This window comes from Mus caroli, unplaced genomic scaffold, assembly GCF_978045245.1.
Source record: "Mus caroli unplaced genomic scaffold, Mus_caroli_1 scaffold_11, whole genome shotgun sequence".
NCBI lineage: Eukaryota > Metazoa > Chordata > Mammalia > Rodentia > Muridae > Mus > Mus caroli.
Window position 1 is genome coordinate 74,720,876 of NW_028227266.1, and position 18,916 is coordinate 74,739,791.

Consider the following 18,916-nt stretch of genomic DNA (forward strand, 5'->3'; position numbering starts at 1 on the left):
TAGTCAAATAAAAAATAAAGACGCGTTAAGGGTAAAGGTTGATAATCTGCCTTGGACAACCAGGTGTGCATGGGGCGTTACGTTCAAGCGGCAGGATACACAGTAACCTCTCTTAGACACTGCCCTTTCAGCTTGCAGCTTAAATGTAACCCCATGCTCAATAAATTCTGATAGAAAAGGGAACTATAGTTGGTAACCCAACACACCCATAAGTAATATAATCTCTTGGCATTTCTCTAAGTGCAAGATTAGATCCCCCTCCCACTGCCTCCAGCTAGCTCTGCTCTTTCCTAAATCTGCTGCTTTAGTTATTGTTCATACCCCACAGATGTTCTCTTTAAGGAGTCTGTACCATGTCTGGGTTTTCTAGGTTCCTCCCAAATCCTCACCGAGGTGGGAATCCTTTAGACTGACCACAAACTGCAAAACATTTGTCTCTGTGTACACTTGTTAACTTGCTTAGGACAGAAAGTTGTGGAAGCAATTAGGCACAGTTTCTACAATGGGCACCAGCTGTGCTCTGTACAGTCAACGTAATTGATCGAGTAGCCCCTTACTTCCCACTATGTGGAGAGAGCATTTAAACAGGGCTGGATTTAGATCTACATGGAATGAATGAAAAAAAAATACACATGCTATGATTTAAGAGCGATTTAAATGCAGTGGCCCCTGGACCACCCCTCATCAGCCTGTTTACATTCCCAACATTAGAGACACCTCTGGGGTTCAAGATATGGGGAGTCTAAAATGAAATAGGCCACCTGGAAAGCAATGTATAATAAAGCAGGTAGCAGCCTCCTCAGCAGTACACAAGGTACTATGGAAACACAACACGAATTTTAATTAGGAAAGGCGGCTGTGAGAAAGCCATGCCAGGTGAGGAGTCAGTCAGTGAGACTCAGTAGGACAGTCACTGAAAAGCAGAGTCCCTGAGAAGTTCTGGCAGGAGACACAGACATGTTACCAGGCAACCTGAAGCATGGTTGTTTTGCTGTGTTGGCCAGGGCTGGATGTTAGAAGCAGCGAGACAAAGGTGCCCAGGTTCAGAGACTCATCAGTGGGAAGTGGGTTAAGCAGTAATATAATTTAAAGGTAGATTGGGGGAGGGGCACGTTTATAAGGATGTTTAGAATAAATTAGTGTCTAGAAGTGAGTTTTCAATTTTGAGACCTTATAAATAAAATGGAGAGAGCGAAATGTTGGCATCATTAGGGCAACCGAATCTAACTTTATAAAGTGTGAGGCAGCTTCCTGTAGGAAAATATTTAGTACTGTTCTGGGGAAGGTAGGGAAAGAGTTTAATGGAGATGTAAGTTTTAAATAAATTTAACAACTTACTTTTTCTTACATTTGGGACTATTTCCCTCTCATAAATATCCTTACTTTGTATGCATTTTACAAACTTCTAGAGGAAATCCGTATCTAAGATCCACATCTGCTGGGTAGAGCGTAGGAACTGGGAGACTTACTTTTAGGATTAAAACCTATATTGTTAGGGTCGAGTCTTGCCCCCGAAGTTATCTGTGCTCCCAAGTTATTCTATAACTTCCTGATTTGTAGTCTCACTGTTTCGACCCAACTCCTTCACTGTCTGTCCTTAATAGCTAGAGGTAATGCAACCTCAGACCACCTCATTCCACCTCCAAAGTCGCTCCTATCCTCCTTCCCCCATAGCTTGCATTTGTCCAGGAATAAGAATTTTCTCCTGGGCCCTCTTAAAACCTGCAGTCCTGATATTTTAAGTTATCCTTTCTACCGCTCCTCTGTTTAATCCTTGCCTTCTGGCTCTTCTTGGAACAGTTAGCACCCAGGCTCATTTTTCCCCAGTCAACTCAAGAACACTGCGCTGACTGTTCTCCCACCGCGTAGAGCTTGGCATCCTTCCTTATCACCCACCTCATTTTGTTTAAGTCCACCTTCTTATGTGAGAACTGTAATGTGGCTGCTGTCCACCCAGCTTCTTCCCCCTTTCTTGAGTTCTTTATTGCCATATATTATAGTTATTACAATTTCAGTGTCATCTAGAAGTTATGCAAAGAAAAAGCCCTCCTGTGTGCTAAGGTGTCCCAGAGGAATAAATGAAAGAGTCGAGTTTATTAATGTGGCACAGATGCCACAGCCGATTCTGCCGACTGCAATTTTGTCAACCATCCCTCAAGGCATGCCCAGCCTATAGCATCTGTCCTGGGAGCCTCTGACTGTGGCCTGACGTATTTGTAGATGACAACATCATATTGCAACATCTAAAGGTTGGATGTTCCGATTTACCCTCTCTGATTTCAAGTGATCCTGCAGAATGGTAAGACTGTAGAAGTTTAGTATTGAGCATTTTGGTACGTTATCGCCATCAGTAATGTCTACTCCACTCTGCTTAGCAGAACCTTCACAACTGAAATAAGAATATTCACTTAGATATAGGACTGCCTGTTCTTTGGAAAATACATTTTCAGCCTGATCTTGTTTTGAGGCTTCAATATCACACATAGCTCTCATCCAAAGTGGTTTTTAAGGCTCACTTTGGACCCATTATGTGCAATAGTTATCTTCCAGTGTGTAATGAAGTTTTATTTTAAAATCCAAGTGACATCTTGTGCTATATAACTAAGTATTAAACAATTGCACATCTGTGAATTCTGGGTAGGACACACATTTATTTTATAATGTTTGTTGAGGATCTTCTTCATGCCAGACTCTGTTCTAAGAGGTGGATATGCCCAGATACAAGTGTGCATATCTATATAAGCTCCATTCTAGGGAAAGAAACAACCAACCAACTAACAAGGTATGCATATGTAACACTCTAATTGTTGATGACTGCTGGAAGCCACTATTTTCTCCACATTGAGATATTTCCTCCCAGAGACAGGAAGGAGGCTCTTAAGCCTGGGACCCCTGTGGTTGAATTGGGGAAAAGCTGGAAGGAGCTGAAGAGGAGGGCAACCCTACAGGAAGACCAGCAGTCTGAACTGACCTGGACCCACAAGATCTCTCAGACACTAAGCCACCAACCAGGCTGCATACACAAGCTGGAGCAAGGCTCCCAAAACATATACAGCAGAGAACTGCCTGGTCTAGCTTCAGTGAGAGAAGATGCATCTAACCCTCGAGAGACTTGAAGCCCCAGGGAGTGTGGAGGCCTGGTGGAGTGGGGACATCCTCTTGGAGATGGGGGTGGGAGTAGGGGGTGGGAGGAGGTATGGGGCGAAGTCTGGACTGTAAAAATGGATTAAAGAATAAAAAGATAAAATTTAAAAACAGATGAGAAATGAGTGAGGCTGACAAGGTGTGATAGTTTACAGTTTATACCGTCACTGTGATGAGATGTAGACAAAAACCTTTGTGCATGTGTATAATGAATTTCCTAGATTAGGTTAGTAGTGATGGAGGTTCCACTGCCAGACTGGATTAAAAGGTAAGAGGAACCCTGGTTTCATCTCTCTCTTTCCCAACTGTGATGCTGCCTCTAGACCTTCCACAATGGCTCCTCAGCCAAATCAGACCCTTCATTCTTTCAGTTGCTGTGATTACAAGGCATAGGAAGCTCTTAGCATTTCCAGAATTGACAAGGACCCTTCCTGTTACTTATGTAAATGGTAACAAGGTCCCGAGAGGAGATTCTCCACCAGGTAGGGATGACTGAAAGTTAGCAGGAAGATTCCAGGCATGCAGCTTCTGTGAGCCATTGCTTTCACTGCGGTGGACTTTCAGTGATGAAGTTGCCCCATTTAAGTCTGAGTCCATGGTACTCTTTGTTCTATTGTAGATTACCTAAATAAACCCAGTGGTTCGCCAACTTGATCTTTGCTGGGACCATCGCCTTTGTGTAATTTGATACTGTATTTAAAGTAAACAGACACCTGTTTGAGTTTCCTTAGGAAAGTTAGACAACAGTGATTAAGGATAACAGGGAGTAGAAAGGGGTTTCTTTGTGATATGTTATTCCTTTTCGTATTATTTTATAACAAGATTTTAGGATTAAGGCAGTGAGCCATGGAGATGTGGCAGAAGAACAGTGGAGCACAAATGTTCAAGTGTTCATGAACAGCAGAGAACTCAGTGTCACAGAGGTGTCATCTGTCAGTGTCAGGTGAAGAGCAGCTGGGAGAGGATGTCAGATGCTCAAAAGACTCAAGGTCATGGGGCACAGTCATAGCCATGGCAAAGGCTAGATTTCTCACCAAGGGACAATATGGGAGGTGTTGAAGAGAACAGTGATGTGATTTGAAACACTAGCAAGGCTGCTCCATACCTCAGAGTAGAGTTGGCAAGAGTAGAAGCTAAGAGCCTGCTACTGTCTTCTTGTAAGAATACAGATAAGAAATTGTTTCCAAGAAAATACAACTATGACTTACAAAGAATGCGTACGTGGCTTGTCAGTAAAAGAAAGAAGCAGTCAGAGATGAGTCCCAGTGTATGATGGCTTAAAAATGTGATTGCTAAGACAGGGTAAGCGTTAGGCAGAACACATATAGAGGGAGGGCCCAAGACTAAGTTTCTGACTGAAAAACCTTAGGCCAGAGCAAATGAGCTCCCTGTTGAGTGTTGTGCTTAGAGGGCCATGTGTATGGGTGTTACTTTCTCAAAGTCGCTCCAGCCTTCTTCCATTGCTTGACTGCTTAGTGTATTCCATGGCTCCTAAAACATGAGAATTCCATGGAATGTGATTTCTGAAGATTCCAATAGATTTTGAGACCAACAAATTTTTCTGTGACATTACCCACAGTGCCTTTAGAATAAGTGTCTCACCCCATAATAATGACATAGTGAACAACTGGGTTGCATAGAGGTTTGTTCAAGTCCCTTGTGCCCAAGCTGTGGGTCATTTCAATACCTGGTCATTGAAATTCTCCTTATCATAGGAGGCTCTGCATTTAAAAAGTTAGAGTTTATCCTGGAGAGCCAGACAAGTGAGCAAAGCACTTGCTGTGGAATTAGGAGGATGTGAGTCTGAATCAGTGGGAGTAGCATAAACACAGACTGGATAATGCATTTCTGCAAGAGACAGAAGAATCCCTGGGAACTTGTGGGCCAGATTGCCTGGAGTACATGGTAGTGGACCCAGAAGGAAACTGTCTCACATAAGGCTGGAGGTGAAGACAGATACTCAAGGTTGTCTTCTGACCTCCACAGCACGTTGTGGCATCTGTATATCTGTATTCACACACACACACACACACACACACACACACACACACACGACTAAAAACAAACCTCTTATATCTGTTCTTAAAACTATGCTTTCAAGCTGGAAGAAGGATCTGTGGAGTGGAACAGGAACGAGCCCTGACATTACTGCGTGTTTATAGAGCTCTTAGAGGTACCCTTGCCTCTGAGCATTCACTGCCAGTCACAATCGTTAATGTGTTTAATTTGCCTTTTAAATTAGCATTTTTTCCATAAACCATTTCCAGCAAGCCAGTAACTGGCCCTGTGTTCAGATGTGGCATTATTCAGCCAGGCTTTGAACCTGAGTTCTCATTTTTTCCCTCCTGCTGAAGCGAGTTCCCCTCTGTTGCTGCTCAGAGGCTCAGCCCGAGGTTGGCATCACTTGCTGGAACAGGATGGGTGGAGCCAACAGGGTCAGCACTGAAGGCTAATTAAAATGTTGGCAAGATGCAGATGGGATAATATCTCCAAAGGTTTTGAGCTATTTACCAAAAGATCTTGAATAATTTCCATAACTTATTTTGACTGTGGCTAAGAACTCTATTTAAGGTAATCTACCTTTAGTATCAATGATTCATCTTGTTAAAAATGTTTAAACCAGTAAGTATGTTTTACAATGAACAATAAAATCATTTATGCTAACTTTTCTGTAAAACTTTTAAAACTTAAAAGCGTCCCATCTTCAAGCTATTTTTATTAAAAGCAAGTGACAACATGCATCATGTGTTAACTCTTCACTAAGCACCAGGCTACATGGGTCACAACCATAACCTCAATAAATTTTTCCCGCAAAGTTTGGGCCAATTGCCAATATCATTCCCTTTGATTTTGTTTTTTTCCTGTGGTACAGGCTGGGAATTCAACACAGGGTCCTGTTCACGGTAAGCTTAGTGCTTTAAAACTGAGTTAACATTCCTTAAAACAACAACGACTTTTCCTTCTCCTTCCCCTCCTCCTTCTCCTCTTCCTGTTTCTCCTCCGCCCTCCTCATTCTCCATCCTCTTCCTTCACCTCTTCCTCCCTCCTCTTCCTCCTCTCCTTTCTTCTTTACTTTTGAAACAGGATTTTGTTAATTTGCCCCATTGGCCTCAAAACTTGAAATCTTCCTGCCTCATTCTCCTGAATATTACTATTCTCATTTTGAGCAGAAGATGGGAAAGAATAGTTAAGTGGTTGGTTGTTGGCATTTGGTGTGTAAGGGTGTTTGCCTATACTTTTTCATGACTACAGTGTGTAACCAACTTTAACAACATTTTCAAAAGGTTTCTAGGGCTTTCTTCAATAGTATTATTGGAGTCAGATGCTATAATGGCTATTGCTTTATTTTAAAACATGGTTATTCCTTAAATATTACTTCTGTATCCAAATAAGTTTTCTTTGGCCAAGCTGTGACATAAGGTTTTGTCTTCACGAGATGTCTTATCAGTTTGTGGGCTGTGGTAATGGTTTCAGTATTTTTCTTTTTGCTCTGGTTAATTGTCCAGGATTTTAGGTGCGGGGAAGGGGGGCCTTCCATATTAATCTTGGGATGTTCCTTTTCTATTTCTGTGAAGGATGTCATGAGGATTTTGATAGAGATAGCATTAAGTGGCTTTGTTTGAATGGCCACTTTCATAATATCAACTCTGCCTGTTTTGAGCATGGAATGTCTATCCATCTTTCTTAGTATTTCTATTCAGAGATTTAAGATTTTCATTATAGATGTCGTTCACATCCTTCATTAGGTTTATTACCAGATAATGTGATTTTTTTGAGGCTATTGTGAATTGATTGTTTCTGAGATCTCTTTCTCAGCATATTTATCATCTGCTGGCCTCACTGGAAAATGGTAGCATTTATGTCAACACTTTGTCTCACACACAGCACTCTGTAACAAACTTCCAAACACTTATGTATCACAAAGTATAAAATACCATACCCTGCATGTTATTTTCTGAGCATATTTAAGCATGTCTGTGATCCTGAAAAGGAAAACACATCTTAACTTGTCTCATCCATCAGAAATAAACATTACACACAAATGTTTTGGTGGGTTTCATTAAAATCTGAAATACTTCTCATAAGTTTAAACAGATCCTGTAGGTGGCTGAATATTTAATTACACTTAAGAAAGAGTATTATGAAACCAGAAGTTCGACACACATCTATTATTTGATTCCCCAAATGTTCATTGTTATATATAAAAAAGATAGGATAACTGAAGTATGATGAACAATAGTTTTATCAAAAAATATAAATTTAAATTATGAGTTGAATAATTCAATCAACTTGATAGGTTGTGTGTCAGAAATTGTGAAAGTAATTTTAATGGTTTCCAAAATAAAGCTGGGAGTGACATCAGTCAGGTGGCTGTGAATGGGGACAGAAAACTTTTATTGGCAATGATAAAAGGAAACAAAAAGTTTCATTTTTAAAATATTGCCAGTTAAAATTTCTTTCTGGGTTTTAACTAACAATTCATTTCTATCTTACTAAATAATACTTTGACAGTCGCGGTGGAAAGTCTAGAGATCACATTGTCCAGTTTATTATAGTTTTATTATTAAGTTTCTATGAGTACAAAATACATTTTTCCTTGAAACTAAGTAATAATTGCCTTTTAAAGAAGCAAAACATTGAACATACAACCTCAGTTTCATAAGTGCATTGACATTCTTCCTCTTTTAATTTTTCAAACACTTTTTAATGATTTGTGGGATGTTTCATTAAACGTCTACATTGTAATCTCTGTTTTCAGCTTCGTATGTTTATTTTCACTTAGATCTAATTTCATTCATTTCTGCTGTCTTCCTGTTATTTTCCAAGGTCCTTGTTTTTAAAAGCATTCATACAGTTTTACATGTTTTTATATGTTTATATATTTCTCATGACTTGAGTGATCCATGGTACATTTTTATTTTTGTATTGAAGCAATCATGAAATGATGAATAGAAATACATTCATGGGTTTATTGGTCAAGTCACATTTGAAAATATTATCGTGTGTGTGTGTGTGTGTGTATTTGTGCAAACACACACCACAGCTTGCCTATGGAGGTCAGAGCACAACTTTGTGGAGTTTGCACTTTTTCTGTCTTTATGTGGGATTTCAGAAAATGAACTCAGTTCATCAGACAATGCAGTAAGCTCCTATACCCACAGAGCCATATTCTGGCCCTTGAGTTTTGTCTCTTTTAAATTAGTAAATAATTTTGGATGATTTTAAAATATTCATTCTGTATCTAATATCTGCTGTATGTGAGAAGTGACCATCCTTTAATGCTCTTATGCTTTTCTGTAACTATACAGATAGAGAAGAGTTCACACTTTTAGACCTTTTAAAAACTTCTTTTTGAACTCTGGCTAAAGGCTATGGGGACGCAGTTTACTAGGCATGCCAATTTCTTTCACTGATTGTCTACAGATTGATAGAAATAAGTGGATACTCTCCTTAATGTTCTGAATGAAAAAATCAAGAAGTACTGCCTATGGAAGTTTAGGTGCCTTTATAGCACATCATTTCTTTGGTTATCGATACATATTAATTAGATTGGCAAAGACGGGTTTCAAACTAACCTGGGTATATAGATATTCTGAATAAAGGCTTTTCCAATGTCCGCTTCATAAAGTCAGCCCCTCCTTCGAGGAGGAACCCAACAAAAGAATTGTCCTTGGATCATCCTGAAAGATGAGGGTTCCTATAGAAATCTACAGTATTGCCAATGATAATGTTTTACATATTTCTGATTTTGTTGGGTTAATGTAGAAAGTAATATTCAATAATAAAAAAGATGGAATTGGAATATGGAATGTTTAACATTACCATAAAATGCCCCGTGCAGATAATTCAGATGGGATGAAAAAAATAGAGATTTCTTTTTGAATGTTAATCTCTAGTGTTCTTTTTTTAAAAAATAAAATAATTTATTGACAAATTCAGCCACATAGCTTACACACTTGCTGCACAAAAATAAATGGTGCATAAATAAATGATATATAGCAAAAAAAAAAAAAAAAAAAAAACAAACCAAAGACCAAGAAACACTGGATATGCTTAGTTCTTATTAACAATAGAGTAGTGTTTAAGAGGTCAGAAAGAGAAAGAGTCATAAGGAAGAGGGATAAGAAGGAAGGAGATTATATTTGGTTTAGTGGGAAATACAGCTTTCCCCCTCATAATACAATTTTTTTTTAATATTTTATTACGTATTTTCCTCATTTACATTTCCAATGCTATCCCAAAAGTCCCCCATACCCACCCCCCACTCCCTTACCCACCCACTCCCTCTTTTTGGCCCTGGCATTCCCCTATATTGGGGCATATAAAGTTTGCATGTCCAATGGGCCTCTCTTTCTAGTGATGGCCGACTAGGCCATCTTTTGATACATATGCAGTTAGAAACAAGAGCTCCGGGGTATTGGTTAGTTCATAATGTTGTTCCACCTATAGGGTTGCAGATCCCTTTAGCTCCTTGGGTACTTTCTCTAGCTTCTCCATTGGGAGCCCTGTGATCCATCCAATAGCTGACTGTGAGCATCCACTTATGTGTTTGCTAGGCCCCGGCATAGTCTCACAAGAGACAGCTATATCTGGGTCCTTTCAGCAAAATCTTTCTAGTGTGTGCAATGGTGTCAGCATTTGGAAGCTGATTATGGGATGCATCCTAGATATGGCAATCACTAGATGGTCCATCCTTTCGTCACAGCTCCAAATTTTATCTCTGTAACTCCTTCCATGGGTGTTTTGTTCCCAATTCTAAGAAGGGGCAAAGTGTCCACACATTGGTCTTTGTTCTTCTTGAGTTTCATGCCTTTAGCAAATTGCATCTTATATCTTGAGTATCCTAAGTTTCTGGGCTAATATCCACTTATCAGTGAGTACATACTGTGTGAGTTCCTTTGTGATTGTGTTACCTCACTCAGGATGAGGCCCTCCAGGTCCATCCATTTGCCTAGGAATTTCATAAATTCATTCTTTTTAATAGCTGAGTAGTACTCCATTGTGTAAATGTACCACATTTTCTGTATCAATTTCTCTGTTGAGGGGCATCTGGGTTCTTTCCAGCTTCTGGCTATTATAAATAAGGCTGCTATGAACATAGTGGAGCATGTGTCCTTCTTACCGGTTGGAACATCTTCTGGATAGATGCCCAGGAGAGGTATTGCGGGATGCTCCAGTAGTACTATGTCCAATTTTCTGAGGAACTGCCAGACTGATTTCCAGAGTGGTTGTACAAGCTTGCAACCCCACCAACAATGTAGGAGTGTTCCTCTTTCTCCACATCCTCGCCAGCATCTGCTGTCACCTGAATTTTTGATCTTAGCCATTCTGACTGGTGTGAGATGGAATCTCAGGGTTGTTTTGATTTGCATTTCCCTGATGATTAAGGATGTTGAACATATTTTCAGGTGCTTCTCTGCCATTCGGTATTCCTTGGGTGAGAATTCTTTGTTCAGCTCTGAGCCCCATTTTTTAAATGGGGTTATTTGATTTTCTGGAGTCCACCTTCTTGAGTTCTTTATATATATATTGAATATTAGTCCCCTATCCGATTTGGGATAGGTAGAGATCCTTTCCCAATTTGTTGGTGGTCTTTTTGTCTTATTGATGGTGTCTTTTGCGTTGCAGAAGCTTTGCAACTTTATGAAGTCTCATTTATCAATTCTCGTTCTTACAGCACAAGCCATTGCTGTTCTCTTCAGGAATTTTTCCCCTGTACCCATATCTTCGAGGCTTTTCCCTACTTTCTCCTCTATAAGTTTCAGTGTCTCTGGTTTTATGTGAAGTTCCTTGATCCACTTAGACTTGACCTTAGTACAAGGAGATAGAAATGGATCAATTCGCATTCTTCTACATGATAACCGTCATTTGTGCCAGCACCATTTGTTGAAAATGCTGTCTTTTTTTCCACTGGATGGTTTTAGCTCCCTTGTCAAAGATCAAGTGACCATAGGTGTGTGGGTTCATCTCTGGGTCTTCAATTCTATTCCATTGGTCCACTTGTCTGTCACTATACCAGTACCATGCAGTTTTTATCACAATTACTCTGTAGTACAGCTTTAGGTCAGGCAAGAGATCTAATTTAATTTCAAAAGAAGCATCCGGTTTTCAGGTCTACATTTCTCACACGTGTTGCAATGGCATTTGATCTGCCTTTTATCCTTGTCCACTTTAAGAATTCCTGACATGAAGTTGGATATTTCACTATGTGTAAAGAATTTACATGTACAAGTATTACTCAACCTGGACTCCATGGGGATGGGATTCAAAGATAGATGGGAAGAAAGGTGAGAGTTAGTATGGGATAATGCGGAGGTCTGTGCATATGATCAAATACATTGTTTGAAATTCTCAAGGAATTAATGAATTATTATTTTCAAGAATGAATGAAATGAGTGAAACATATAAATCTGCCTAGATATTTCTAAAATGGGTGATATTCAGTAGAGAAAAATGAATACTTAGATGGCAGAGAATAAAGAATTGTATATATTACCAAGAAGGGAATTGACTGTCTAAAGCCACCAGTCATTACTAATAGAAAATACATCTGCTGTTCACACAATCACACACACACACACACACACACACACACACACACACAGAGAGAGAGAGAGAGAGAGAGAGAGAGATTGTAGAGAAATCCTGTCACTATATGACTCCCACTTAATTTTATGTGTAAGTGACCTTGAGTCAAGCAGACCACCTGTGTTCCATATAAAAGAATGGTTCCTTTGAGTTTTCAACCAAAACTGAATAATCTATGATATATTTAATCATCTTCAAAGAAACTAGGGTAGAAGCCAGAGATATTAGCAAATTAAACTCAGGTCATCCATTTTTTTCTGGTTCTGCTTAATTTATAGTGTAGCTTCATAAGTGAAAAGTGGATAGGATGTTTCCTTGGAAAACTAAAGCCACATGAAAGCTCAATATGCTATTTCCTCTATGCTTTCTTTCTGAAAGTGAATCAATGGAACTCTGCCGCCAAATGCGGGCGTGGACAATCTCTTGAAATGCTCAAGATGGATTGCATATCTTTCATGTTTCAATAGTGCCATGTATTGGATTGCACATTAGATGAGATATCCTGAACTCACAACATGTTTTTAATGCTATAAAATGAAATTTAGACTGTAGGCTCTTTTAAGGGCAATTTTGCTCACTTCTGCAAAGTAATTCTTTTCATTATTACCTTTTTATAGATTCTTTGTGAATTTTGCATTAAGAACCGCAATCCCACTCATCTCCCCATTTCTTAGTACACACCCTCTGCCCTTGCAACCTGCCACCTCAAAAGAACAAATACCTCACTGTAGAAGTTGTGTGTTGTGGGTCTCCTCGCTCTTGGTGGATTGCTGGCCAATTTGGTCCACTAGGGCATTGGGAGCAGAGTCAGGGGATTTGGAAGCCCTGTGAGTATGTGCGGTGAATGACCACACCTGGACTGCTTATCAGTAGGCAGATCAACTTTACTTAGGGTGATTGACGGCATATAAAGTTTTGGGAACTGAAGGCAGGGACATCCAGGATGAGCAAAGGCTGGGGGCTTAGGATACCTGGAATGCCTCATTAGCATGGGGAAGCATATCAGAAATCTCAGGTGATAACTTAACAGGTTTTGTCAGGAGAAAGGAAATTGGTCCTATAAACTAATTGAGGCAATGTGACATTCTTCAGGTAGAGGCAAGTATGAGTATACGGGATTAAAATTCCCTGGGTGAAGGAGAAGCTCTGCCCAAAAAAGGTAGTCTCCAATATTGCACAGAGCCCAGAGGCCATTCAGTTGTGGTGAAAACTTCAACCTTAATTAGCAGAGTTTTTCCACACAGTGGGTCACAGTAGGTCCCACAGTATACCCTTTTGTCCACACTTCCTGTGCAGACATACATTTGCGTTTCTCCAGTGTCTAATTTGTCTTTAATATATACTCCTTGAATAGGTGTGATATAAAAGCCTCTCTTGACCATCTTTAGTGTCTTCCTAGCAATTTACCTATAAATTGGCCTTCTAGAGAATGTTATAAATATACAGATAAAAACTCATAGAATAATTGACATAAGTGTGTATATAATTAGAATTCTAGGATTTAAGTTAACATCAATCATTATCTCACCTCAAGAGCTTACTGGTTTCCATCACATGTTATGTTTTACCTTCTTTCTGACTGTTTCTACCAGACTTGTCCATTTATAACTGCTTATCTTCTAACACTCTGACACAAGGACTGTGTACAATGAGGTTATGTGGATGGCCTTAGGGAATTGCTTCTGTAATAGGCTTAATTAAAGTCAACTGAAAAGACTAAATAGTCGGATTAAATTCAAGAAGGACATAAAAATGCATCAAAGAAGAAGACACCCCAATTTGACTGAAATGGTTATTGCTTTTGGTTTTCTTCATGTCCTGGTGAATAGTGACAACCAAATCACACTGAGAGCAAAGGGAAATATCCAACTCTCTAATTATACATGGCACATAATTTTCACCTTCAAAACACTGTGTTCCTTTTTTTGGGAAAGCGGCTCCCTTTAATAAAGCAGCACTCTTTGTCCATGAACGCTGGAAGATAATTCATGATGAAAACAGAGTGGAAACAATGATAATGAGATCACATTTACAATCACCTGGTTTTGATTTTGCTCTGGTCTCATTTCTCTTATTTGATGAGGAGAGTTAATTTAAAAAGTGGGGGAGTGTCTCCCCTGACTTTATCTGCGCATGCCATACCTCTTCTTGGCCAAATTATAACCACTCCATCATTAGGCATGATTGCAGCATTGTCATCCAGAACCATACTCAAAGCCGAGGATCCTTCCCTCTCAGCCCCCACCCCTCAAGTTAGTTCCATGCCTCACAACTGGAGAAGAAGATGCAGAAGTGAGAATTTGTTTCCTTCTTTGTTATTTTTTTGCTAGTGAATTTTAGTTTCACAGAAATTGTCGAACAAGGCCAGTTGGAATTGTATTAGGGATTATCTGGATTCTTTCAAGAAGTTGGCACAGGGTGCTAATCAAGTCAATCACAACTTTAGATGCCAAATAAGTCAGTGAGCTTCTCTCCTTGTTACACACTCACATACACACACACACACACACACACACACACAGAAACATGATGAGAATTTTAGTTTCTTTAAAACCCAGTTACGTTATATGAATATACTTTTGTTTTAATCCCAGATGTGGGATAAGAGGCTGCTAGACCCTAGAGGAGAACCTACTACTCCTAAGTCCCTACAGTTTCTAACTTATATTCTTAATTCCTATACTCATAGCTATAGGTAGTGCAGGCCTCATCCCTCAAAAAAGATGTGGTTTTTTTTTTTCAGAATGCAGAGACTATTGCAGAAATCCATGTCTAGTCAAAATGCAGAGAATAAGTGACAATGTTGTACAGCTCTCAAATGGGACAACTATAGCACAACCCCTACACCTAAAATTTAGATGATCGTGACAAGGTTGTTGCATACATGAAATTGCAACAAGATGGCCATCTACACAAGACCTGCGATAACTCCTCCACCAGTTAACATGCTGACATGGATGGAACAAAATCTCACAAAGCTGCACTCCTACATAAAGACTTACACAATCAGTGGATACTAAGAATCATTTTTCTTCATGTATGAGCATTCTATTCTGCTGGTCACTTGTAGACATTTGTACATGTGGGCAACACAAGTTGAATTTGATAGGTTGTGTGCATGTATGCACATTTCCTAGATATGTGTGTAAAGCATCAGAAGAGGTTACAGCATCAGGAGGGAGGGATGGGTGGGAATAATCTAACCTCAATGTGCTCATATATGAAATTCTGAAATAATTAAAAAAGTAGCCGTTTTTCCCATGAGGACAGAGTCAGTGTATAAATTGGTTGAGTGCACTGTATTTGACAAAAACCAAATAGTTGGAAGCTCAGGTCCTGAATGTCTAAGTTTATTTTATCTCCTTATTTGAAGACAGGATGATGAATTATTTACATTCAGCACAGAAATAGCCAGTTATGATGCTTATATAGTATGACAGATATAGCTTACATCTCATTTAAAATTCATATGGAATTTGGAAAGCCTAATTTTTCTTATTTAGATGTTATCCATTTAATTAAGCGTATTTACATCTTCTAGTACGCTTATTAATACATATTCTTATTAATTACTAATTATCTAATATCTTACTAACACTTCTAATACTTCTTCTGAACTAGGTCCATAGGACCAGAGACTCCAGAATCCAAACAATTCACTATCTCAGCAATGAATGGAAAGTAGGGCAGGCTAGACAGGAGCATTGGGTCCTGTTTGGAGAGGGGCAGTCAGTAAGTAGCATTTCTTGGGAGCTGTGATGTGTGAGAAGGAAAGGAAGCAAACAGCCTCCTTTCTTCCTTCTGTAGACTCAGTCATCTATGCACAAGCCAAAGCACCAAACCGACATTCAAATTCAGGGGAAAGCAGTGGCTTCTTGCTTGATTCTTTGTGGTTAATAAAAAACCCATTTTTACAGTAATACACATAAATTATGCAAAGTAATGTATTGTTATATTTCTATACATGTATATAATATGTTTGAATTAGATTATCCTCTTATCTTCATTAGCCTCTTTTATCCCCTCCCTTCTCTTCCTTGTCCATCTTATAGTACCATCACCTTACTCCCCCCTCCCGCTAAATTTACATAACCAAGAAAACATGATACTTATCTTTGTGAAGCTGGCTTATTTGGCATAGCATATGTTTTTTTCTGAAAAGATAGCATATTTTTATGGATGAGTAATATACACAGATCACATTTTCTATTTCCATCCATCTGTCATTGAGTACCTAGACCGATTTTCTGACTTGGCTGTTCTAAATAGTGCCTGCCACAATATGTTTGGCTATGTAGGTATTTATATTGTAAGTTGGCACTGATTCGTTTGGGTATGTATCCAGGAGTGGTTTAGCCAGATCATATGGTATTTATATGTTTAGCCTTTGAGTAAACCACCATACTGTTTCCACAGTGTCTGGACTAACTTAAATTCCACCAAATAGTACATAAATGTTTCTTATTTTCCTGCAACTATGCCCAAACTTATTTTTTTCTTGCTAGGCATTATGACTTGGGTAAAACAGACTTGAAGTACAGTTTTAATTTGAATTTTCCTTGTGGTTCAGGTGAAGATTGTCAAACAGGCCTTTTCCCCCCTTATATTATTGAACATCTGTGCTTCTAACTTTGATAAGTGTTAAGTTCTTTTGCCCATTTATTGACTAATTTATTTTCTCTTTTTGTTTTTACCTTTTTTTACAATGTCATTTCCTCCAGGCATTCTGGTTTACTTTGAGTTCTTTATTTTGGATGCTAATGTCTGTAACATGAATAGCTGGCAATTATTTTTGATGATCTATTATAATGGAATTGAATTATTCAAAAGAAATTGACCTTTGGAATTTCAATCACGATACCTATCACAAAGTTATAATAAATGAATTATTTCAATGTTGAAATAATATAAATGACGTATCAAGATTATATCCTATTGCTTTTTTTTTTTTTACTATTTTAACTTTGTGGAATTAGAACTTATTTAACAGAATGTAATTACTTAATAAAAAATAACCTAGTGTATTTGTTTACTCTTCTATTGCTGTGATAAAATGTCATAGTCAAGGAAACTTTATAGAAAGAAGAGTTTCACTGGGCTTACAGCCCCAGTGGAGAATGAGGCCACTGTGGTGGGAAACCTACAAACAAGAGGCAGGTGTGGAGGCAGAAGCAGGAAGCTGAAAGCCCACATCCTCAACTATAAGCCATAATCAGAGCAAACTGAACATAAATACACAAACCTTGTCCTTAGTGGCATACTATGTCTAGCAAGGTCACACCTCCCAACCTTCTTAAACAGCGCCACGAACTGATCAAGGGTTCAAGTATCCAAGCCAATGAGGAACATTTTCATTTAAGCCCTGACTTTCCACTCCCTGACCACCATGGGTTCATGGCCATACCACGATTCAAATGCATTTAGTCCAAAGTTTCTTCGGAGACTCAAGGCAATGTCTTAAGTATAATCCCCCTTTAAATTAAAAGCATATTACATAGTTCAAATGTGTGGTGATACTGAATGGAAGAATGGGGACATAGTCAGGAAATACTGAATCAAATCAAGACCAGAACCTAGCAAATCTTGTAGCTTCATGTCTGGGGTCAAACGAATTGGACAGTTCTGCCCCTCTGGCTTTACTGTCTGCAGCATGCATCTCTTTAGGGATAGTTGCACTCGCTGTTTGCAGTCATCCTTGGCAGACAGGCCATGGCTCTGCAAGTCTTCAACATTTTGGGGTCTTTACTGCAACTCAGGCTTTACCTCCACAGCCTCACACAATGGGTTCTCAAAGCACATGGCTCTCTATGACTTTCATGAAGAGACTCCCCTCCATATGTTCCCTGCCTTTAGTGGTTGTCTGAAACCACAGAGGAAGAATCCATGACTTTGGATTTCCAAGGAGGGAAAATCCTTTATGCCTCTAAAACCAAAGCCATGTGGACAACACTGCCGTGTTAGGCTGCCAGCATGGGTTAGACCATGTCCTCTTGAATCATGTTAGTAGTAGTGCTTTTATTCAGTTGCTTTCAAAAATGCCTCAGGTTTTCTTACACTGGTTGGAAGCTTGGTTGTGTGAGGTCTTTCTCTGAAGGCACCCCCTCCCCCTTTATTCCAGTGCAGAACGAGAAACCTCTCATGCCTTGGCTGTAACATGAAGCTTCCTAGTGTATTTCTTTCTGCCCCATATGTTTTTGCTTCATTGTAGATCTGAATAAACATTATCAGTAATAGTCGTGGCAGGGATTCAGTGTTACACTGTCTTGAAATTTCCTATGATGAAAGGTTAGCCTATTACTTTTTAATTTAGCCTCAGTTAAATTCTTAGGCCATGGGCAAAAGACAGCCAAACTCTTTGCCAAAATAGCACCTAAGTGGTCTACAGACCAGTTGTTGTTAAATAAGTCTTTGCATCCTTTAAAACCTCTTGCAAGAGGTCCCTTTGATTTGATTTGCCCTCAGCACTATCTTCTAGGCTCATGCTAAAATAATGCTTTAATTGCTAAACTCAACATGTAATTACTTTTCTAGGCCTTACTCCCAAAGTCTTCCACATTCCTCCCTCTTCCTCCCCTCCCTCCCCCCGCCCCACTCATGGCTAATATGGTTCTTCATAGCAACAGTCAACTCTCTGGTACCAACTACTATATTAAATACCTTTCTATTGCTGCAATAAAACACGATAACCAAGGTGTATTATAGATATTTAGATGGGAAATAGTCCATTGCACAACAGCAAGCAGCAGGAGTTGAGGCAGGCCTTGAGTCAAAGAGATGAACTGAATGTAAAGCGAGACTGTGAGTCCCCGGCCTTTAGTAAGATGCTTCTTTCAACCAGGCTGTGTCCCTCAAAACTCCCAAAATCGCACCGCAACTGCGGACTAAGTTTTTCACCATCCAAGCCCATGAGGGACAGTCTCATTCAAACCACTACAGTGTGGCAATCCAAGTGATCTCTTTTTTTCTTGTCCTCATACTGCTTGCATTTCAGGAAGCATCTCAGTTATCTGGACTCCCTGAATATGTGAAAATAGTAGAAGTTGGACCAAGGGATGGATTGCAGAATGAAAAGGTAGGTTTATATAGCCTTTATATAGTGCATTCCATAACATTTTAATGGCACAGACATTTTATATTTTAAGCAGTATTTGTGGTGATGACTGTTTGACATTTTAAATCATAA

At 39.2% G+C, this 18,916-nt stretch overlaps 1 protein-coding gene across 1 annotated transcript in view; it reads left to right on the forward strand.

Annotated features, from left to right (window-relative positions):
- The window catches only part of Hmgcll1 (3-hydroxy-3-methylglutaryl-CoA lyase like 1), a 121,629-nt gene that overhangs the window by 23,048 nt on the left and 79,665 nt on the right, over positions 1 to 18,916 (forward strand). Inside the window, exon 2 of the mRNA XM_021172660.3 lies at positions 18,725 to 18,805. Coding sequence (XP_021028319.1) covers positions 18,725 to 18,805 — 81 coding nt within the window. The remainder of the gene's footprint in view (positions 1 to 18,724; positions 18,806 to 18,916) is intronic.